At 36.7% G+C, this 25,340-nt stretch overlaps 1 protein-coding gene across 1 annotated transcript; it reads right to left on the bottom strand.

The window, feature by feature from the left end:
- Nucleotides 1-321: 321 nt before the first annotated feature.
- On the bottom strand, nt 322-23,931 carry LOC141295348 (protein kinase C and casein kinase substrate in neurons protein 3). The gene is made up of 10 exons (XM_073826593.1): nt 23,657-23,931; nt 18,037-18,104; nt 13,598-13,754; nt 10,835-11,070; nt 10,503-10,658; nt 5,191-5,366; nt 4,975-5,095; nt 3,972-4,045; nt 1,826-1,905; nt 322-1,293 (listed from the first exon to the last, which is right to left on the bottom strand). Exons 2-10 carry the CDS (start codon nt 18,094-18,096, stop codon nt 1,184-1,186), a joined length of 1,170 nt encoding a protein of 389 aa, XP_073682694.1. The 5' UTR covers nt 18,097-18,104; nt 23,657-23,931; the 3' UTR covers nt 322-1,183.
- Between the last annotated feature and the right edge of the window lie 1,409 nt (nt 23,932-25,340).

Genomic DNA, 25,340 nt, shown 5'->3' with positions numbered 1-25,340 from the left:
AAAAAGTTACTGTAATTGTGATGATATTTTACAGTATTACTATTTTTACCATATTTTTGATCATATAAATGCAGCCTTGGTGAGCATCAGATCATTTTTTCTAGAATTCTTTTTAGAAAATATTGTCCCCAAATTACAGTGTAGAGTTACACCCACACACACCAATATTTATTTACAGCCCCATATATTTGCATCAGCATGTGGCCTCAGGATGTGAACACAGTGAAATATGAACAGTAAAAATAAAATGTCTCCGTATAATAATGCGTATGTGCATACTGAAAGTTTTTTCAAGATGATTAATAAGAACAAGACTCACAGTAATATGTATCCCTTTTAATACTGCTAGCGTTCGCATTAGATTAGTGATGGTGCATAAAATACTGCCCTGATCCAATGTAATTTACTCGCACTCCGGCACAAACAAACATTGTGCTCATTTGCATACATTTTCTTTGGTTAGATTGACATCTTAAAACACACACAAGAAGAGACCATAATGGGTCCCATGGCTATCACTTTAAAGTGGTGTTGATTAGTACTGCCTTTGTGTAACTAAAATTACTAAATGTGAGACACGTGACATTTAACAACAAGACCAAAGCGGATAAAATATAGCATATTATCATACCTATTAACACCTTGCGTGAAATCCGCAGCTGTAGTTGGCATCATAACCATCTGGCCCCTTTTACACAGGCTTCAGATACAACGTAATTCTCGTCAGAAGAAATATGTCATCGCTAAAACGTAAATAAGCACTGAAGTCTTTGGTGTGAGACATTGTCCTTAAAATACTCTGTAGGTTCATGCAAGCATCAAGACAATGCAGTTTAAATTCTTTCTCTCTATATATTAGAGGATCTTGGTATCTAATCATCTTATAACGTATGAAAACCTCTGCATATTTTGACTTAAAGCTACAATGTGACACACAATAAAATATAACATTACAATGTTCTCAAGTAAGATCTTAATGAAAGAACTTTGGAAGCATTTTCTCGTTCTGATCCCAACTTAACACACTTAATTCAACTCTACAACCGTACCTGTGTACCATCTGTCATCTGTTTAGAGAAAACAAAGCAATCCTCAAAAAACATGGCTGCGGAACAGGCCTAAACCTGGTTGCCTGTAGGCATTCACGGACCCCAGAGCTGGAGCTCGATGCTGTCTTGTGGTTTTACACCACCTCCACGTAGTTAGCTGGGTAAAGGCCCTCTTTTCCTCCGTCCATCATGCCTCTGCACCAACCCTGATCATCCTCATCTTCGATCTTCAGAAACTCCTCACCTGAACATAGACACACACAAACATAAAGTGTCAGAGCTGGCACACATACATACATAATATGTGACCCTGGACCACAAAACCAGTCTTAAGTCGCTGGGGTATATTTGTAGTAATAGCCAAAAATACATTGTATGGGGCAAAATTATTGATTTTTCTTTTATGCCAAAAATCATTAAGAAATTAAGTAAAGATCATGTTCCATGAAGATTTTTTGTAAAATTCCTACTGCAAACATATCAAAATGTAATTTTTGATTAGTAATATGCATTGTTAAGAGCTCAATTTGGACAACTTTAAAGGTGATTTTCTCAGTATTTTGATTTTTTTTGCACCCTCAGATTCCAGATTTTCAAATAGTTGTATCTCGGCCAAATATTGTCCTATCCTAACAAACCATATATCAATAGAAAGCTTATTTATTGAGCTTTCATATGATGTATACATCTCAGTTTTGTAAAATTTAACCTTATGACTGGTTTTGTGGTCCAGGGTCACATATATGAATACACAAACATAAACAAGGACAGCTTACCTGCTTTGAAGGACAGTTCATCTGTCTCCTGTCCAACATAGTCATAGAGAGCTCTGACTCTCACTCCTCCAATCATTACACTGAGATGAGGAGGAAAAACAGACAAACAATCACTAAAACAAGCCCCATCTTAAGTGTCACGGTGCTGTCGTAAACGCAAGTCAAAGAATAACAGGGAAGTGAGGAAATTGTTGAATACAATCGTTATTTTGTTTTCTCTGCACACAAAAAGTTTTCTCGTAGCTTCATAACATTATGGTTGAACCACTAATGTCACATGGACTATTTTAACAATGTCCTTACTACCTTTCTGGGCCTGTCGGAAAAGCTCTCGGATTTCATCAAAAATATCTTAATTTGTGCTCCAAAGATGAACAAAGGTCTCACAGGTTTGGAAACGACATGCGGGTGAGTTATTAATGACAGAATTTTCATTTTTGGGTGAACTATCCCTTTAAGTAAGAGATAAAAAGTCCAAGTTCTGAGATTAAAAGTCACAAGTACTACAAAACAAGTAATAATTATAAACAAATCTTCAAATAACTGACTTTTCATCTAACAATTTCCACTGTTACATTTTGAGTTCTCACTCATAATTATGATTCAGTGTGTTTGTCATAATTGTAATTGACTTTTTATGTGATAATTTTGATTAACCAAAGCATGCTATTTTCCTTATGTGTCAAGAATGGGCTTCCATTATATAATACATTAAAGAAATGCCTGTTTGTTTATTTCTTAAATATATTTTAAGAACCATATAACCATATAACAAATCTAATACTGTAAAACACTAGACCAGAAAAAGAAGGATAGTAAAATAAGTTTATGAGCATAAGACAATTTTAGGGTCTAATTTTCCACATCTGACTGAAAAGGATACCAAATACTAAAACATTTTGGACTATTACTGTGTTTGGATAGGTTTAAACAGAATTTATTCAAAAATACTGTACAATTTGTTGTTGCTAGAGCACTTATAATACACAGAATAAAGATTTGTTCCAAGGATATTAATGTTACTATCTTAGCATAATTTGATTTACATATTGATTCAGTTTATTGTACTGTATTTCGGTGGCAATTAAAGGGTTCACAGTACCCTAGTGAATGTGTTATAGAAACATTAGGAACTAATGTAATGTTATCACATGTAAATAATGTCTTTTAAAGGGATAGTACACCCAAAAATAAAAATTTTGTCATTAAGTACTCACCCTCATGTTGTTCCAAACCTGTAAGACCTTTGTTCATCTTCAAAACACAAATTAAAATATTTTTGATGAAATCTGAGAGCTTTCTGACCCTGTATAGGCAGCAACAAAACCGACACATTCAAGACCCAGAAAGGTAGTAAAGAAAAGAAAAGAAAAATAATGATTTTATTCAACAATTCTTCTTTTCTGTGTCACCATCCTAGGCCATTTTTGAGAATACAACAAACAGAAGAATGCATGCGCATGCATCGTGATCGTGGTACTCTCGATAATGTTGGAGAACAGTGATGCGGAAGAGAAGAATTGTTGAATAAAGTCACTATTTTAATTTTCTTCATGCACAAAAAGTATTCCTGTAGCTTCATAAAATTACAGTTGAACCACTGATGCCAAATGGACTATTTTAACAATGTCCTTACTATTACATTGCTGCCTATGCAGGCTCGGAAAGCTCTCAGATTTCATAAAAAATATCTTAATTTGTGTTCTGAAGATGAACAAAGGTCTTGTGGGTTTGGAGCAACATGAGGATGAGTAATTAATAGCAGACTTTTCCTTTATGGGTATACTATCCCTTTAAGTTGACTGTACCTCAAATCTGATTCACAATATTGCATAAATTGATTTTTGTAAAGAAAACAGCCGAAATGTTTTGCAATGTCAGAACTCATATCAGTATTATTATCCAATCAATGTTTGCTTTTGTATTTAACTGCAAATCACACTGTATAATTTCCAACTCATCTCTTGTCAAGCTTGCCTGAGCAATAGTAACCAAGGGGACTGAGCTTTGCAATGGGTCAATACACACCAGCAAACAATAACAAGGCCTGAAGTTCAAAAAAGGTCCAGTTTGGTTTGTAGTGAATAATAGTCAGGCAGCCTAGCGCTGTGAAGCCCCACAGCAAATACCACTGTAGTAAACTGACCTTCTCTCCATCACTACTGCTTTCTGCTCCACCTCCTTCCTTCCCTTTTTATGCTTCTTGTCTGGAGTCCACTCCTGAAATAGAAAGAGAGCGAGAGACGGAGTGAGTGAAGGAGTAAATGTGGGTTTTGGCACAACAAAACACAGTCTATTTGAAGAAGTGCCTCTGTGAGATACATAAATATCACAGATAACAACAAAGTCATCATTCTAACACCCTCAAGAATGCATTAACCTCAAAACTATACTTTAAAACAAACCTGAAGCATAAAGTGGTACAGTTTGTTTTTGCTACAGACCTGAGTGATATGAATGTGGCTTACTGCACATTTCTCATTGCAGATAATACACCGTATTTTTAATATAAGACCGGGTGCGATCATTAGTAACTTGAATGCAAGGCTTCCGATGTCAGTTGCTTCCATTTATTTTAGCTGTGCAAAAACTGTCTGCTGCTTGATACTGCAAAATGATATTTGTGACCCTGGACCATAAAACCAGTCATAATTCCAGTTGAAATTGAGATTCATATATATAATCCGAAAGCTGAATAAATAAGATTTCTATTGATGTATGGTTTGTTAAAATAGGACAATATTCGGCCGAGATTTGAACTATTTGAAAATCTGGAATCTGTAGGTGCAAAAACATCTAAATATTAAGAAAATCGCCTTTAAAGTTGCTAGTTCTTAGCAATGCATATTACTAATTTAAGTTTTGATATATTTACAGTAAGAAATGTACAAAATATCTGCATGAAACATGATCTTTACTTAATATCCTAATGATTCAATCAATCATTTTGACCCATATAATGTCTTTTAGGATATTGCTACAAAAATATACCTGTGCTGCTTAAGATTGGTTTTGTGGTCCAGGGTCACATTTGTTATCATATACGATAACCTCATGGCAGTGAGTTGTGCAATCATCACTCAGATTTCCTTTAGAAAATCTAAAAATTAAGTTTTAGCTGATTTGCAATATGAACCACACGTAATCACCTGAAATTGAGGCCAGTCGGTAGGCATTCCTGGCCCATGTGTATTCTTCCAACAGCGCAAATCTTCCTGCTCGCTGATGGACATCAGAGTGTTATGGAGCTCATTGTACACAGCTTTTACGCTAACAAAGAGAGAGAAAGAACTTGTATAATTTACTCATTGCGAGAAATACTGAAATGCACAGAAACTGAGATTTGACCAGTACCCTTCACACACCTTTCATTATTGGTGACATCCAAGTGTCTGTGGATGGACAGGAAAGCCTGTTTGAGGAAGCTTATCCTCTTCCTCTCCTCCTCTTGCGATTGGTCAAAGATAGACTCCATTTCCTCCATGTAGCGTGGAGCATAACGCGTCACTTCCTCAAGAACCTTCTCATAGCGGGCTCGCACCTGCAAACAGAAATTTTCAGCCAGTTAGTCAGATGTGTCGTGTATGTGCCTCTTCAGACTCAAATGGATAATGGAAATGGAATCTCAGAACAATTTTCATATTGCCCAGGTGGTTACTTTCCAAACAATGAAAATGCATGGTCAACTTCTTATAGATAACTATAACAACCAGTCAAAAGTTTAGTTTTTTTTTTTTTTTTACGGTTTTTAATGTTTAAAAAAAGTCTCTTCTGCTCACCAAGCCTGAATTTATTTGATCCAAAGTACTGCAAAAACAGTACAATTTTGAAATATTTTTTTACTATTTAAAAAACTATTTTCTACTTGAACATATTTTAAAATGTAATTTATTCCTGTGATTTCAAATCTAAATTTTCAGCATCATTACTCCAGTCTTCAGTGTCACATGATCTTATAGAAATCATTCTAATATGCTGATTTGCTGAAACACTTTTATTCTTATTATTATCAATATTAAAAACAGTTGAGTAATTTTTTTAGGATTATTTGATGAATAGAAAGATCCAAAGATCAGCATTTATCTGAAATAAAAAGCTTTTGTAACATTATACACTACACCATTCAAAGGCTTGGAGCTCATAAAGAAATTATAGAAATGAATATTTTTATTCAGCAAAAATATTTCTATTTCAAATAAATGCTGTTCTTTTGAACTTTCTATCAAAGAAACCTAAAAAAATTAACCTACTTAGCTGTTTTCAACATAATAATAATAAATGTTTTTTGAGCAGCAAATCAGAATATTAAAATGATTTCTGAAGGATCACGTGACTGAAGTAATGATGTTAAAAATTCAGCTTTAAAATCACAGGGATAAAATATAGCTGCAAGCAGCAATTACAGGGCCAAGCATTCAAAGGGGAAAATGAGGAGCTAAGGATGGCAGGAACAGCAGACCAACTGCAACAATAAGTAAAAAGAAGCCATTTCAGGATGATTTTAGTCAAAACGACAGAAAAATTATGTAGAACGCCTACTGATATGATTTAATGGCTCTTTAAGTTTGACCAACAGGTGGCGCTGTAATCAAATCGATGTGGTGTGTTTAGTGTGAGGTGTCGAAGGCACACACAAAGTTTGGTGTCATTATGTCAAAGCTTTGCAGGGATAAAGCCTCAGAATCATTTTGGCATCAAGCCTAAAATTTGTAAAGGCGCTGTACGAAAACGGTTTCATCTATCAACATGAAATCCATAACTTTTTGTCAGCACAGTCTGAAGATGATCTGACTCGATTTTGGTGAAAATCGGACTAACGGTCTAGGACTAGTTCGAAAAAGTAGGTTTTCAACATAAATCAAAATGGCGGACAGGAAGTTTGACCAACTGTGGCATATTTGGTATCTATGTTGTCAGCATGACCCAAGGAATAATTTGAGACTAATTTCATTGCACTAGGCTAATGCTATCTACAGTTATTAGCATTTTTGGACAATTTATAATTGATAGTTAATGAATGGTTTATTACTCTTGACCAATAGGTGGCGATGTTACCAAATTGATGTGGTGTAATCAGTGTGAGGTGATAATGCCACGTACAAAATTTGGTGCAAATATCCCAAAGCTTTGCAGAGATACAGCTTCAGATGCACTTTGGCATCTTTTCAGCAAATTCGTTGATGCGTTAAATGAAAGCGGTTTCGAATATCGACACAAAATCCATAACTTTTTGTCAGCATGATCTGAAGATGATTCGAGTCAAATTTGGTGAAAATCCGACAAACGTTCTAGGAGGAGTTCGAAAAAGTAGGTTTTTTTACATAAATCAAAATGGCGGACAAGAAGTTCGGCCAAAATTGGCAAAATTGGTATCAATGTTCTCGGCCTGACCCAAGGAATATTTTGAGATCAATTACATTACAATAAGCCATTTTTTCACATAAGTTATTAGCATTTTTCGAAATTTCCTTATAACTTTTGCCACCAAACTTTGAGTACTGTCAGGGCATGGTGACAAAGATACATACAGAGTTTGTTAAACACTAATGCGTTCGTAAAATATAGCATTTTATAACAAAATTCAAAATGGCTGATGCCCAAAATGGCTGAGATGGGAAAATTGGATATGGTTCGACTCGGCATGCTCCTCCGAATCTAACGGCACGGATTTCGAGATTTTTGGCCAAAGCACTGCAAAGTTAAAAGCAAAAATATCCAATTTTCATATCTCCTGACAACTAGGTGTCAGTGTGATGAAACACTGCAGGTAGCCTCAAGTCATGCTTGTAATAACACAAACCAAGTTTGGTCTCAATACTCCAAAGCGTTGTGGAGATATGGCCTCACATCCATTTTTGCACGCTTTTTGTAGAATTAATTAGCGCGTTATTCAAGAACGGTTTGTCCAATCAACTTGAATTCCATAACTTTTTGCCAGCATAGTCTGAAGATGATCTGAGCCAATTTTGGTGAAAATCAAACAAACCGTCTAGGACGAGTTCGAAAAAGTAGGTTTTACAAACAATTAATTATTGAAAAAAACTAAACCTTGCGATTTTGATATTCATCCGACTCGGCATGACCCAAGGATTCAGAGAAAAAAAGGAATTTTGATTTTGTGGCTTACGGTTCAAAAGTTATTACCAAAAAGAAAGTGAAACTTTGGACAAGTGGTGGCGCTAGAGAGTTTGAGTTAGTGACTCCAAATTAGCTTCAGTGAGATTTCAGACTGTCCTCTATCAGTGTGCCAAATTATACAACTTTCCCGCAAGCGGTTCTATGGGCTGCCATAGACGCAATGGCGGAAGAAACGGACGAAGAAGAATAAGAACGCCAACGGATACAATAGGTGCCATCGCACCTTCGGTGCTTGGCCCCTAATTACATTATAAAATATATTCAAATAATAATTTTTAAATAGTAAAAAAAATGTTTTACTGTACTTTGGAATAAATAAATGCAGGCTTCTTTAAAAAAAACTTTTGACTCATAGTGTATGATTATTGATTGTATAATAAATTAATACAAATGCTGTTCTTTAGAACAAAATAAATAAATAAATAATCAACACTTTTCCCCAAAAACATTATTGAGCACCAAATCAGCATGGAATAAATTACATTAAAAATATTTAAATAGAAAACATTTATAAGTAATAATAATATTTGACAATATAAAATTTTTTACTGTATCAAATAAAAAAATATTATATATATATATATATATACACACACACACACACACACACACACACAGTCGTGGCCAAAAGTTTTGAGAATGACACAAATATTATTTTTCACAAAGTTTGCTGCTCAACTGCTTTTAGATCTTTGTTTCAGTTGTTTCTGTGATGTACTGAACTATAATTACAAGCACTTCATACGTTTCAAAGGCTTTTATCGACAATTACATGACATTTAGTCAGTATTTGCAGTGTTGGCCCTTCTTTTTCAGGACCTCTGCAATTCGACTGGGCATGCTCTCAATCAACTTCTGGGCCAAATCCTGACTGATAGCAACCCATTCTTTCATAATCACTTCTTGGAGTTTGTCAGAATTAGTGGCTTTTTGTTTGTCCACCCGCCTCTTGAGGATTGACCACAAATTCTCAATGGGATTAAGATCTGTGGAGTTTCCAGGCCATGGACCCAAAATTTCAACGTTTTGGTCCCCGAGCCACTTAGTTATCACTTTTGCCTTATGGCACGGTGCTCCATCATGCTGGAAAATGCATTGTTCTTCACCAAACTGTTGTTGGATTGTTGGAAGAAGTTGCTGTTGGAGGGTGTTTTGGTACCATTCTTTATTCATGGCTGTGTTTTTGGGCAAAATTGTGAGTGAGCCCACTCCCTTGGATGAGAAGCAACCCCACACATGAATGGTCTCAGGATGCTTTACTGTTGGCATGACACAGGACTGATGGTAGCGCTCACCTTTTCTTCTCCGGACAAGCCTTTTTCCAGATGCCCCAAACAATCGGAAAGAGGCTTCATCAGAGAATATGACTTTGCCCCAGTCCTCAGCAGTCCATTCGCCATACTTTTTGCAGAAGATCAATCTGTCCCTGATGTTTTTTTTTGGAAAGAAGTGGCTTCTTTGCAGCCCTTCTTGACACCAGGCCATCTTCCAAAAGTCTTGGCCTCACTGTGGGTGCAGATGCGCTCACACCCGCCTGCTGCCATTCCTGAGCAAGCTCTGCACTGGTGCCACTCCGATCCCGCAGCTGAATCCTCTTTAGGAGACGATCCTGGCACTTGCTGGACTTTCTTGGACGCCCTGAAGCCTTCTTAACAAGAATTGAACCTCTTTCCTTGAAGTTCTTGATGATCCTATAAATTGTTGATTTAGGTGCAATCTTAGTAGCCACAATATCCTTGCCTGTGAAGCCATTTTTATGCAACGCAATGATGGCTGCATGCGTTCCTTTGCAGGTCACCATGGTTAACAATGGAAGAACAATGATTTCAAGCATCACCTTCCTTTTAACATGTCAAGTCTGCCATTCTAACCCAATCAGCCTGACATAATGATCTCCAGCCTTGTGCTCATCAACATTCTCACCTGAGTTAACAAGACGATTACTGAAATGATGACAGCAATGAAATGCAGTGGAAAGTTTTTTTTGGGATTAAGTTAATTTTCATGGCAAAGAAGGACTATGCAATTCATCTGATCACTCTTCATAACATTCTGGAGTATATGCAAATTGCTATTATAAAAACTTAAGCAGCAACTTTTCCAATTTCCAATATTTATGTAATTCTCAAAACTTTTGGCCACGACTGTATATATATATATATATATATATATATATATATATATATATATATATATATATATATATATATATATATACACACATGCCAATCACACAACAAATAAGACTAGATTTACACATACTATGGATTACTGAACACAAGTACAGCCATCTGTTTTGTTTACTTTGCACCTGAGTTGATTCTCCACATCCTCTCTTTTCTGTTGTGTGCTGTAGATTAGTTCTTGATCATTAAGTGTGCAACATATTGCAAGGTTTCACTGCATCGTTACGCAGCTTGTAAATGTAAACAACGTTTTTCCTGCTTCCTTTTACTGATTCGAATGATAAAAGGCTATTTGAACATTATTTTCTTTCTCTTTTTCTGTTTTCTTTCTGTCTCCCCCACACGGCACTCACTTTCTCTGTCTCCTGGTGAGCCAGTTCAGTCTCTTCCTGGATCTTCCTCTGTTTCTCAATAGCAATGTCAGGGTTGCCTTGGGCATGGGCCTCCCGCTCACGAGCCATATGTTCCTTACGGCAAGCTTTGTGAAATGCTGACTTGGCCTTCTCTAGCTGCCACAAAAAACACACCCAGGTCAGTTTCATGTAGGCCAGAGGTCTCACTCATTTTCAAAAATTCAACAGTAAGTCATCCAACAATTACCATATGTAAACATTTATCTTGAGATAAATACAGAACAAATAAAACAAGTGAAATTTTAACCCAAGAACTGCAAGGCTTGCATTACCTTCTTCAGTCTCTTGGCCCAGGGCTTCTGAGCACGTGAGAAACCAGTTTCAAAATCCTGGGACTCCTTGAAACCTCCAAACATCTTCTTATGGAAAGTTTCTTTCTGCCACGTCCGGATGCGATCTCCGTCTTCTGACACCAAAGCACGGCAGATGGAGGAGTGCAGTGAGGAGAGGCGGTCAGCAGAAGAGAGGAAACACTGCCATGCTTGTAACAGAGAGCCGTAGAGAGGACCTGGACAAAGATGAAGACAAACATATTCATCAAATAAATGAGAGGACTATTTCAGATCACAGAAACGTCTTCATCAGAAACTAAACTAAAGACGTGGGCATCTTATGTAAAATGCAGGTCATAGCTCCTTAAAGGGATAGTTCACCCAAAAATGAAAAGTCAATCACTCACCCTGAAACCTTTCAAAACACACATTAAGATATTTTGATGAAATCCGAGAGCTTTTTGACCCTGCATAGACAGCAACGTAGTTACCATGTTCAAATCCTAGAAAGATAGTAAGGACATTGTTAAAATAGTCCATGTGACGTCAGGAAAGGAAAGGACGTGATGTGTGGCCAAGTATGGTAACCCATACTCGGGATTTGTGCTTTGGATTTAACCCATCCAAGTGCACATACACAGTAGTGAACACCTCAGTCGTGGTATTGAGGGTGGAGAGAGCACTGGTTATTTACTCGCCCCACCGTCAATTCCTGCTGGACCTGAGAGTCGAACCCGCAACCTTCGGGTTACGAGTCTGACTCTCTAACTATTGGGCCAGGACTGCCTCTCAGTGAGTCAATTGTAATTTTATGAAGCGACGAGAATACCTTTTGTACGCAAAAAAAAACCTAAAATAACGAATTTACTGAACAATTTCTTCTCTTTCGTGTCAGCCACAACCATGCGTTGTGATACTCTTGTGAATGGCGACAGACAGAGACAGGGAAGAGAAGATTTGTTGAATAAAGTTGTTATTTTTGTTTTCTTTGCGCACATAAACTATTCTCGTAGCTTCATAAAATTATGGTTGAACCACTGATGTCACATGGACTATTTTATTAATGTCCTTATTACCTTTCTGGTCCTTAAACATGGTAATAGCATTGCTGTCTATGCAGGCTCAGAAAGTTCTCGAATTTCATCAACAATATCTTAATTTGTGTTCTGAATAAATACATTCTCCTTCTCTTTATTTACTTATTATATGATCATTCTGTCAAAACTGAACTTATTCTTAGACAAAATCTGATTAAATAATAAAATGTATATAAAATGTTTATTCTTATTGATGAACGTTGAACAACATAGTAAAGTCACATGACAACATTATAGCATACGCTTAGCAAAGTTTATTAATTAAATGTAAACATAACCTTACTGTTATTTATTGCATACTATTGTTAAATATAAGATAAAAATTTGTAAATGCATATTAACTCTATAAATACTAATTAAAAAAACAGTGAGGTCATGTCACAATCATTTAGCATACTATTAGCATTATTAATATGTTGAAAAGTAAACATAAAACATTTACAATTATTTATTATTATGCATACTGTTTTTTTTAAACACATCCCATATACAGTCTATACTGCACAGTATGCAATAAGAAATTCTGATTGAAAATTCTAAATAATCTTTTTTTGTATTATTTAGAATTTTTTTGTAATAAAATAATCAATAAACTGATTGATTGTACCTCAACTTGAAATAAATAATATAATGTCATGTTAAAACAATTTAGCATTTAATTAGAACTGTTGTAATGTTCTAAGAAAACAACATAAGTAAACATGGCATAAATCATTTACAATTATTTACTATTCTGCATGCTAATTTTGGTAACATTTCACAAGGTTCCTTAGTTAACACGAACTAAGAATGAACAATACTTCTACAGAATTGATTAATCTTAGTTAATGTTAATTTCAACATTTCCTAATGCATTATTAAAATCAAAAGTTGTGTTTGTTAACATTAGTTAATGCATTGTGAACTAAAATGAACAATGAAAGATTATTTTTATTAACTAACATTAACAAAGATTATTACACGGCTCTTTGGAATGCTTGATTCTGATTGGTCAGTTGAGACATTTGCAGGTTCGTTCTTTTCAAATAATCACCGCTCCAAAGTAATAACGCATAGCCGGTACTACTTGTATGTTTAAAATCCCTCCGTGCCAACAAAGATTACCGTTTGGCGCCATCTTGTGACAAACACAATTAACAATGGAAAATTTCGACATTAATCTATTTAAATTGTCTTACTAACGTACATAGTTTGAATGTTAGTCACGTGGTACTATATCGTTTCGCGGAAGGATAAAAATGTTAATTTAAAACAAATATGCCAATAAAAGATTTCAAATTCATATTCATGTCCAGTTTTCTTCATTATGTGGCAAGTAGCCGTGTAATAAGCGGGATAATGTACAGGCAGCCTGTAGTTATCGCGAAATAAGCCCCTTCAGTGTGATACAAGACCCTCCACTTCGCGTCGGGTCCTGATCACACTGTCGGGGCTTATTTCTGCGATAACTACCGGCTGCCTGTACATTATCCCTTACTTATTAAATAATGTAATAAATGTATTGTTCATTCATAATAGTTAATACATTAACTAATCTTAACAAATGACACCTTATTGTAAAGTGTTACCCTAATTTTTTCAATAAAATCGCAATATACAGTACATAATGCACAGTATGCAGGAAGCAATACGTTCAGAACATTTTAATCAAAACTGCAGTACTCACTGGCATCCACTAGGGGTTTCCACTTGGTACTCCACTCACTAAGTTGCTGCGCATACTGTCTCTCGACCCTGGCCCTTTCCTGGAAACACGCCACTATATCATTACATGCCTGAAAGGCATCTTCAGTCCTCTTCACTGTCCGGTGGTAGTTCCCTGGCTATGAAAAAGACAGACAGAACATGGATAAAACTGTAAGGTTAACTGCAAAATATAGAGGGAAAAGAAAATGAAAGACTTGGCGCTAAAGGTTTATAGGCTGTTTAAGAGGTCAGGAGTGAGGAATTTATTGAACGACACAGGGAAAATGTCCCTCTCTTCTCTGAGGGAATGGCCTCATTTCTTTTCCGGCAGGGTCACCGAGTTTGTTAGACAAGCTATCAGTATAGCGTAAGGTTTGTTTTTAATATAAACGCCTGAAGACAACATGTGGTGTGGAAAAGCAGAGCACAATTCAAACATTATTCCCTCGAAAAAAACATCTGTGACTCGATGAGTACCAACGAGTCGAGAGAATTCAGGCCACGGTAAGTGGGGCATCACATGGACAGCGCAGTGAAAAGGGTTGATTAACTGCAATAACACGATAAATGAGAGAGAATGAGGGAGGAGGGCGAACATAATGACATTTCCAGAATGGGCGTCGTGTTTGCTGATGTGGAGCGTGTTCTTCCATTTTATTAGCGGCTCCCCCACAATTTTATCAATTCATCTCTCTCCTCTACATCTTCCTTCTGTGCTATTCTTTGTCGGTTCCTCTCTCTCTCTCTCTCTCTCTCTCTTTCTTTTTCTTAGCTGTGTTTTGCACCACGTATTTTCCCCAGTCTAAGAAAAAAGTAAAAACAGCTGAGGAATCTCAACTCCGGCCAAGAGCGGTGCAGAGCAGCACCTGCCAACCAATCAGAGAAACACAAAAATCAAACAAGTAACACAATCCCTGTCAAACAGAATATAACATTCAGCCAGACTCAATGCTGCACAATATTCAAACAGAACTGTTTCACTGAACAGACAAGCCTATTTAAAAAAAATCAACCCCATTCAACTCTGTCTCAAACTTTCTGTATTTCATCACTGCAGTCTACAGCCAGTGCTGTGGTTAACCAATCACAGCATCTAGGATGAGCACAAAAACCCTACAGCGCTCAGTTCTGGTCAGCGGCCAGCCAATTACAAGGTAGGACATGCAACAAAACCCTTGCAGGCGATAGCAGTGTGGTTGTTATAAACTGACAGAACATCATTGGTCGGAGCATTTCACCCAAAACCGTAGCGCTGGCCAAGATCCAAAAGGGATGGCAACTCAGCAAAAAGAGCCGAGGCTAAATAGAGAGCTGAGGAGAATCTTAAACAGCTTCAAACAGCTCTCAAAGTGCTCTAGATGTCATTGATAATGACAACAAATCACCACAGGAAACTCTATAAATATTCATCAGATAAAACGCACCTACAATGTATATGTGGAATACGATTACATGAACATTCAATTACTGTAGATGCAAAATTACTTAGGCTTCCAAGGTTTCCAAGAGGCTTATGGGATAGAATAGCCTGTAGCATTACTTCAAAATTAAGACAACCATATTGAAGAGAAAGTCTTCAGTATGTTATGCACCTAACTAACATCAATTTGCTCCAAGGGGGGCGTCACTGTAATAAGTATACTGTAAATCACTTTGGATAAAAGCAACTGCTAAATAACAGCTTGCTATTTACTATCTTGCTAAATATAAGTTTGAACATCAACATGACAGTTAATAGTGCATATATGTAATTATACATAGAGCATCATCACATAATTACCATTATTAGTATCTTAAGAACCTATTAGGAATATTTTAACTGGGTGCTGGGTGATATAATAGGTCTGAATTATGCACATGGTGTGAATTTTTAAATAGAAACCATGGGTATAATGACATGTATGGCTTAACATAATGTAAATGATGTCTCTTACTGAAATATGTAGTGGAAAACCCATGAAAGATTTGTTATTTAAAAAAATTCACATTGAATACATATTTTGGACTATGGGGGCGCCATTATGACTTAAAAAGGTTGCGCTTGGTGAGCTACTGGTGCTACCTGTTCCCGTTTTTACTGCAGCACAATTCATACACAACTCTGAAAATCAAATACTGATAAGATGACCACAGTTACTGAAAGAGCTTACAGCTGGCAATGGATGTAAGCGTAGGCTTAAACCAAATGCCATACCATCAATTTTTCCCACAAATTCAGTGAAATTTGCAATGAGAAACTCCTTGCAGCGTGGTTGCAGTGTCATGACAAGCACTGGCATGTTTACATCCTGCCAGCAGGGCATCTAGTGTTTCTCCTCTCTGCCGTTTGTCAACTAAAAGCCTTAAAGGCATCAGGGCTAAAGTGGAAAGAACAAAGACGCAGGTCTTCCCTGCTGAAAAAAACAGCATATGCTGGTTAGGTATGTTTTGGTGCTGGGATGCTGGTTTTAGCTGGTATATGCTGGTCCTTTGCTGGTTTATGCTGGTCACTTGCTGGTTTTTGCTGGTTTATGCTGGTTTTTGCTGGTTTATGCTGGTCATGTTGCTGGTTAATGCTGGTCCTTTGCTGGTTTATGCTGGTCCTTGACCAGCAACATGACCAGAATAAACCAGCAAAGGACCAGCATTATCCAGCTAAGGACCAGCATAAACCAGCAAAGGACCAGCATTAACCAGCTAAAACCAGCATCCCAGCACCAAAACATACCTAACCAGCATATGCTGTTTTTTTCAGCAGGGTTTGGGAAGTTTTATTTATCCACAGGCATCTTCCCATTCTTTGCTCCTCTTCTTATCGCTAGAAAAAGCGGTGAAGACTTACACTGCTTCTCTTGTTGCCCTTCGACTGAAAATTACAACCGTATTTTATTTTCTGAGTTGTGTTGCGATAAAATAGCAACAGTTAGCGGCAGTTAGCCCCCACAGTCCAAAATATGTATAAAACGAAATGGATTTTTAAAATTAACTTTCAAGTCTTTCATGGGTTTTCTGCTACATATATTTCAGCAAGAGACATCCTTTATGTTATATTAAGCCATACAAGTCTTAATATCATGTACCAGTACAAGTGGCTAAGCAAAGAGAGGGCATTCCTGTTAACTGCATACACTTCTGACTAATTGTTAGAGAACTAATAATAACACACAACTAGTTCTTTAACTGGGTAAATAAACCAACTGTAAACAGCAGTTAACATAAGCCAGAGAAGCCGAAGATAAACACAAAGAGGAGAAAATACTGTAGCAGGCACAGCAAACTCACTGTTCATGATGCACGAAATATTACAAGAAAATCCCTAAACACTGAAATGGGGTGAGAGGTTTATATGAATGCATCTCTGAGCGGAACTGACTGTCTTCAGAAAAGTTTAGATGGTATTTACTTTTCATCTTACCTCCATATAATGCATATTAATGTAGTATTTAACAGCACAGCTTGGCTTTGTTTACAGCAGTAAACACCAAGGAAAACGCTGTACTGCTGCTTTAGTTCCAAAAGCGCCACCTGCTGTCAGAGAGTGAATTTGCGTCTCATTCAGCCTGACAGTTATATTTATTATAATTTCACAACGCTAACGTCACCCATTCTGTTCTTGCTCTTAATTTTTTAATTATAGAATCTAATTTACATCAAAAACTGCTCATGCTATATGTGGCATGTTTGTTTGGATCAGTGGTTCTGCAGCTGTTTCATTCAGTCAGGGGAAAAAAACGTGATAAACCATGAAATCCTAAGAAAAACCTTGCTTGATACAGATTTTTGGTCAAACCACCCAGCACTATTTTAACTACTGCACTAATATAAGACAGAAAACTAAATGTTAATTTCAACACATGAGCAATACATGAATCAATTTTATGGTTAAGACAGAAAGACTTCTGAACATGTCATATGCGAAAATACTACAAAACTGCTACAGTCTAAAAAATACTGTGAGCATCACTGAGCACTATTTTCAAACATTTATGAAGGTATTAAACGGCAAGGTTCTGCATGATTCCCAGCAGCACTGCAGAGTAGAAAAGCAAACCAATTAGGGAGCTGAGAGACAAAAGCTGAGCTAATTAAAATGGGTGGAGGCACAACGGATGAAATTTATAGACTGAGATTAAAGGTTAAAGAACCATAAACCATGCTGCAGCAGTCTCAAAGAAGTAATATGGACTTCACTTGAATATTAATCTTCATTTGGTTAATGTGGAGTGTTCAGAAGCTTTTGCGAAGCGTTCCACTTAATGTCCAAACAAATCATGTCATCTGTTGTTGCTCCAACTGTTTAGCCGTTAAAACCAAGTCAAGCTACATCACCCACAAGCATTTCTGCTAACACATATATAACAAAGCAGAAGCGGATGGTATTTTCTAGAGGTCCATCACCCTGTCTGAGTCATTGCTCTTCTTCCTCCCCCTCTCACTTACCATCCAGAAGCTCTGATTATTAGCATCCTCAGGGCCCGTCTCTGCCGAGAGCGTTGACATGATGGAGTCTGGAATAGAGATATGACAAACAACATTTTAAAAGACCTTCAAAGTTCAAATTTTGTCATTAACTACTCACCCTCATGTCGTTTCAAACCCATAAGACCTTTGTCTATGCAGGGTGAGAAAGCGCTTGGATTTCATCAAAAATATCTTAATTTGTGTTTCAGAGATAAATGACGTCTTACGGTTTGGAACGACATGAAGGAGTAATTATTGACAGAACTGACATTTTTGTATGAACTACCCCTTTAAAGCATTATGGGTACACTCTATTTCCTCATTAAAACAGTTAATAGTAACTTAAAAATTATCTATAGTGCTGCTTGAAAGAATTTTCAATATTTCTGCATATCATCATCAGATTTTCATATAAGTCCTGAAAGTAGACAAAGAGAACGAGAAAGTGAGAGAAAAATTAGAGAAAAATTGAGAAAAATTATCCAGTGTCACATATCTGTGTGTTGCAGAAGTATGTGAATGTCTTGGATTAGCAGTTAATTAAAAGGTGAAATTAGAGTCCATCTGTGCAGATGTGTTTTCAGTCAAATGTCAGTATGTGACCTGTTTTATTCAAAGAACAGGGATCTATCAAAGTCTGATCATGTTTGTGGAAACAAAGGAGATTACTGAGGACCTTGGAAAAAGAGTTGATGTTGCTCATCAGGCTAGAAACGGTTATAAAACCATCTCTAAAGAGTTTGGACTCCACAAATCCACGGTCAGACAGATTGTGTACAAATGTTAGAAATTCAAGAGCACTGTTACCTTCCCAAGAAGTGGTCACTCCAAAGCAAATGTGTAATAGTCTGCGAAGTTGCAAAAGTTCCCAAGGTAACTTCTACACAACTAAAGGCCTTCTCACATTGGCTAATGTTAATGTTCATGAGTTCATCATCAGGAGAACACTGAGCAACCAATGGTGTGCATGGCAGAGTTGCAAGAAGAAAGCCACTATTCTCCAAAAAGAAAATTGCTTGCTAAAGATCATGTGGACAAGCCAGAGGACTATTGGAGAAAGGTTTAATGGATAGATGAAACCAAAATAGAACTTATTGGTTTAAATGAGAAGCTACTGTATTATGTTCGGAGAAAAGAACACACTGCCTTCCAGCTTAAGAATCTTTTCCCATCTGTGAAAATAAGTGGCGGTAGTATCATGGCTTGGGCCTGTTTTGCTGCATCTTGGCCAGGACAGCCTGCCATCGTTGATGGAACAATGAATTCTGAATTATACCAGCAAATTCTAAAGGGAAACGTCAACATCTGTTTAAGAACAGAGTCTCAAGAGAACGTGGGTCATGCAGTAAGATCTACCAAAGAATGTTGAAAGAAGAACAAAGTTAATGTTTTGGAATGGCTGAGTCAAAATCCAGATCTTAATCCAATTTAAATGTTGTGGAAGGACCTAAGCACGCAGTAAGGAATAGGCTAAAACTCCTACATGTTATTGTACAGGACTGATCAGCATTTACAAGAAACTTCACCTTCAGTTACTGCAGCAAAAGGGGGTCACACCAGATACTGAAAGCAAAGATTCACATACTTTTGCAATGCACAGATATGTAACCCTGGATAATTTTTCTCAATTCTGTCACTTGTTTGACTGGGTTCTCATTGTCTACTTTAAATCTGATGATGTTTTGGGTAATATTTATGCAGAAATATAGAAAATTCTAAAGGGTTCACAAACTTTCAGGCAGCACTGTATATTCATATAATAACCACTGCAGTGTTTCATTCTACATAGGGTGAGTTGCCTCATGGAATCGGCCATGTTGAGATCACACGACAAGTTAAATGCTACTCAGTAACCCTCTGTTATTGGATACTTCCATTTGTGGAATACATTTATCCTTGCTGACTAATGTATATCACATTTCTACACTGGCATCAATAACCACCCTGCTGCAAAGAATTTGTAATGGTTTTACTGGTTATAATGGGAATTGTATTGGTTTTAATGGAAACTGTAATGGTCCTTGTGGGTCTCTACTGGTAATCTGTCAACTTCTATTGATGGCTTGGCAAAACCACTAAATCCTAATGGAATACGTCCCAAAATACACTACAGAAAGCCATTTTAATGGTAACAATTGATGGTTTGTAATGTTTGTACTGGTATTTGTAGTGAAAACCAATAGAATTTCTGTGATGGTTTCTATTGTTTTTACTTTTCCAGCAAAAAACATAAATTTTTGCATGATGCTGCATCCACACCACTAGGTGCCAGTAATGCCTGGTGTATTAAATAGTGCAACAAACAGACAAAAAGTTACTGATACAGCTTTAGAACAAAATTACTAGTAGATTTATTACTTCATTTAGCTGCGTGAAATAGAGGTCAGTAGGGCTGGTACTCTCCATTCGACATGCCAGAGGGACAAATGGCTGGAATTATTTCTAGCTTGTCTTAACAGGCAGACAATAGTCAAGATATGTGTGACAGAGCTGAATCACTACGTACTGTGCCTAATAGCATGCTTGGAGGGCGTTGTGTTTTACAAGCTTTCTTCTATTTAAACTACAGTTTACGAACTGCGTCGGAAAGTGCACAGCTCCAACAAACAAGTTTAATAGTCTAGTTCTTGAAGAAAGGAGAATAGTTATACTTATATACAAGGTTGTTTACAGAGGATCAAAGAGCTTTCTGGATGAAAAATGTGTAAGAAATGAAACGGCTCAAAGCAGATGTAAGTGTTTTGAAGTGGGTTATAGTCAGACAGATAGCGCTTAATACTCTCCACTGCTATCTGCCTTGATCCAAAGCTCTGGGCTTTGACATTTGAGCTGTCCCAAAATAATCATGAGGTGAAAGTTCACCAACACCAACACATACTCAAACATACTGGTTCTCTTTTAAAACCACACATGTTGATGAGCTCTTCGACACATATGCTTGCAAACACAGGCACATGTCAGAGCCGCCCTGAACACACGCCACTGACTGCACAACATGCCTGTGGCCATTTGTTTCTGTAAATGTAATAAACCACATTTTGTCACAAGATATGGAGAGAGAGAGAGAGAGAGAGAGAGAGAGAACAAGATGACAGAAGGGAAGTGGCATGAACAAGCTGTTATTTGTCTGTTTCTCTTTCGCTCTCAGAGGGTTTATGGGCCTCAGTGCATCATCCCACATTTTTTCTTCCTATCGGCTTTTCCCACCGCAGGGGTCATGGGTATAGTAAATCACTTTATATTTAAACTTTAACCTCACTTCCTGTTCCCCCTCTGTTCTTCTCCCTCCAGAAAGTCTTGTGCTCTCAGAATACAAGCAGAGACAAGCTTAAAATGAAAATTCTGGTCTTTAATTTCCTATCCTTTTGTTATTCTAAATCTATTTCGATTTTCTTTGTTTTGTGGAAGACAAATGCTTTGAAAAATGCGGTTTGTTGAACAGAGAATGAAGTTTTCAAGCTTACAAAAGGATGGAAAACACTATAAAAGTGGTTCATATGATTCATACAGTATATTCCAAGTCTTCCGTAGCTTTGTGTGAGGAACACACTGACATGTATGTTACTTTAAGTTGGATCTTTGGAATTAAATTGTTAATAGAGTTAGGAAAAAAAACATCTGAATGATTCAGACTGATCCACTTACGAAAAAAAAAAACCCCATCTGAATGAACCAGACTGACTGATCCAGTTCTTACAGTTGCAATGTAACGAAAGTAAAGAAATAACTTTTCTTCCATGTTGTGACAGACATCAGAGTGAAACAGATTATGGAAAAAGCAAAAATGTAGGACAGGGACTTGTTTCTGTCCATTAGTTGTTTGGATGGAAGCAGAAGTAAATGCAGGTTTTGGTCAACTTTAAGAAAAAGACCGGTTTTGTAGACTCAACAACTGTAGAAATCTGACATATGTATATACATACACTACCAGTCAAAAGTTTGGACTGCAAAATGTTAATTATTTTAAGAGTGATCTTACAAAATGCATGTTATTGTTTATTTTATTTATTTATTTAACGCTCAGTGATGCTTCAAAAGGAAAAAGCATGCATTGAGAGCCGGGGGTGAAAACATTTTGAATTTGAAGATCAGGGTAAATTGGTAAATCTGGAAAACATGTAACTATCTTATGTGGCCTCTGAAAGGCAGTACTGAATGAAAAAATATGATATTTAGGCAAAATAAGAAAAATGTACACATCTCCATTCTGTTCAAAAGTTTTCACCCCCAGCTCTTATTGCATAATTTTTCCTTCTGAAGCATCAGTGAGTGTTTGAACCTTCTGTAATAGTTGCATATGAGTCCCTCAGTTGTCCTCAGTTCGAAAAGATGAATCTCAAAATCATAAAGTCGTTGTTGGAAACGGTTCACATACACAAAAATGCTGAAAAACCAAAGAATTTTTCTGAAGAACAGCAGGCAGTTTAACTGTTCAGGACAAACAAGGGACTCATGAACAACCATCACTAAACAAAAAAACACAGCTGTGGATCATTCAGGTAACAACACAGTATTAAGAATCAAGTGTATGTAAACTTTTGAACAGGGTCATTTTGATCAATTCATCTAATATTTACTCTAGTGAACTATATGTAAAAGTGTTTTATGTGAAATATCTTATTCAGGTCAGTACTAATATATGTATATATAAAAATAAATAAACATCCCTGGATGAATAGTTCAACATGATGTGTACAGTTAGAAAATAAAATATTAAATATTAAAGTGGAAGATTTTCAGTGAATAAACATTTAAATTTTAGTCTATTTTTCACTCAAAACATTTCAGACGTATACTTTTGTGATGCTCTTTTACATTAGTTTAGAAGATTAAATGATTTCATCTGCTTTCACAACTGCATGGAAAAAATATACATCAGCTGCATTCATCAAAAGTTTTTCCTTTCTTGTTCCAAAGAAGACAGAAAGTTATGCGGGTTTGAAACAACATGAGGTTGACTATGTGATAACAGTATTTTCATTTTTCATTTTTTTTGCCTGTTTGCATTCAGCTTTTCATGTGAGGTCTCCAAAGGGTTTAATCTTCATAACCCATCTCTGTTTAGTCTATTTAAATGACCACATCTTGAAGATAAAAGTAGATTGAACTGTTGAGATACTCTAAAACGTCAAGAAAAACTTCAATCTAGAAGAGCAAGTTATAAAGAACTGCATTTTGGAGAAGACCAAACAGTACATTCAAAATGGAGATCAAGAACTATTTGAAAGTTTTGTAAGGTCCTGTAATTGGAGAGGAAGGAATGACCCATTTCTCTGAAAATATCATCATGACGTTGCTGTGAATCTCCCTCTGCTCTCCTCTGATTTTCTCTTTTCTCCCCCTTTTCAAAGCCCCTCAAACCCCCATACCCCTCACCCACCCTGGCTCTCTTTCTCTCTCCTCCCCCTGTCCCCGTTTTGAGTGTCACACATAACTCAACACACACCCACACACTGAAGAAATATATAGCAACTTATGAATGCATCAGACAGAAATAGTATATGAATTCTGCGGAACTCATCAATGCAATGTGATCTGAGGTGACACAAACACACACTAAAAAACAGAAGGACAGAGAAAAAGGAGACTTCAGACTCACCTCTAACTTTTTCAGGGAAAGTTTCCTTTTAGTTCACACTTTTTCTTTTCTGGAGTAACAGACCACCCCTTTTTTGCTGGCTTTTCCACTTCTATGACCACCATATGCTTCTGGTGTGTTCTGGACACACTCTTTTTTCTCTTCTCTGTCTTTGACCCGCTGTCAGTGTTTAATGAGGTGGCTTCCTGTCACTTTCTTTCTCTCCTCTCCTCTCCTCTCCTCTCCTCCCTCTATCCAGATCCCTCTCTTTCCGAAGCAGCTGCGTGCGACCAAAGTTTTCGCTCTGTGGATCATACTACATGACAACACTCCTCCCTCTCCCTGACTCTCTCTCTTTCTCTCTCATTTAAGCACAAAGTTGTTCCTCACAGTAAAGTCGTAATGAAGTGGGTTCAGTCCAGATAATTAGTTTGGATGTGTTTCATTCAAGACTTTCCATTGAAAGAAAGACACATACCTGTTGCACACTTTCTTACTTACCCAATTAAAACCTTAAACATGTTTGTGTCAGTTCACAATGCATTAGCTAAAGTTAACAGATACAACTTTCAATTTTAAGAATGTATCAGTAAAAATTGAGATTAACAGTAGCTATGCTGTTCATGTTCACTAATGCACTGTAGTTAACTAATGGAACCCTACTGTAAAGTGTTCTGTCAATTTTTGTCTTTTGTAACAATTACATGTATTACTATTGCAATTTACCTACCTCAAAAATGCTTAATCTCACAATTCCCATGATCTCAGGAGGACCACACAACAGCTGCCTGGCACTGGCACATCCAGTGGTTCTTAGGGAGGGAAAGGGAAAGGGAGGGGGAGATGAGAGAAGACCCTCAGATTGTGTTGAACAAAGGTCTGTGAGTATTACAAGTATGGCAGCTGTCGTACAAACTGACAAGAGCCTTACCCAAATATCTCTGCATGCATGGCTCAACTATATTTTATAATCTCAGGAATAGACATAGCATTTTGAGAATTAATATAATGAACACTCTCTGTTCTGACTCTGTGCTATTCTTAAAGACAATGTGGTCATAATCGGGGTCAAGTATAACCCTCTTAACCCTCTCTACAGAATCACATAGTAACCTACATAGTAACCTAATATATTTTCAATATATTGCATATTTACTGTATTGCATTTCTCTGCTGGAAAACAATACAAAAAGAAAGAAAACAATCAATCTAAAAATAAATCATATGAATAAAATTATATGTGGCCCTGGACCAAAAACCAGTCATAAGTTGCACGGGTATATTTGTAACAATAGCCAAAAATATTTTTCTGCCAAAAACCATTAGGATATTAAGTCAAGATCATGTTCCATTAAGATATTTTGTAAATTTCCTACTGTGAATATATATAAACCTAATTTTTGACTAGTAGGCCTAATATGCATTGCTAATAACTTCATTTGGACAACTTTAAAGGCGATTTTCTCAATATTTAGATTTACCTCAGATTCCAGAATTTTCAAATAGTTGTATCTTGGCCAAATACTGCCCTATAGTGGAAAGCTTATTTATTCAGCTTTCAGATGATGTATAAATCTCAATTTCATAAAACTCACCCTTATGACTGGTTTTGTGGTCACATATTATTAGATTTTATATAAAAAGACATAGATAAGTTCATAAAAAGTATAGAAACAAAAGCCAAAAAAGACAGACCAAAGCCTAT

This window comes from Garra rufa, chromosome 1 (genome assembly GCF_049309525.1).
Source record: "Garra rufa chromosome 1, GarRuf1.0, whole genome shotgun sequence".
In the NCBI taxonomy this organism is placed as follows: Eukaryota; Metazoa; Chordata; class Actinopteri; order Cypriniformes; family Cyprinidae; genus Garra; species Garra rufa.
The sequence above is the reverse complement of the archived record's forward strand: the minus strand, read 5'-3'. Positions and strand labels throughout refer to the sequence as shown.

Excerpts from the sequence above, each read along its gene's own strand:
- LOC141295348 (XM_073826593.1), bottom strand. The coding sequence starts at position 18,096 with ATGTCAACGCTCTCGGCAGAGACGGGCCCTGAGGATGCTAATAATCAG. Across the intron at positions 11,071-13,597 it reads GAAACCCCTAGTGGATGCCA|GTCCTCTCTACGGCTCTCTG; the intron begins GTGAGTACTGCA and ends ATCTTTGTCCAG. Across the intron at positions 1,294-1,825 it reads TGAACTGTCCTTCAAAGCAG|GTGAGGAGTTTCTGAAGATC; the intron begins GTAAGCTGTCCT and ends GTCTATGTTCAG.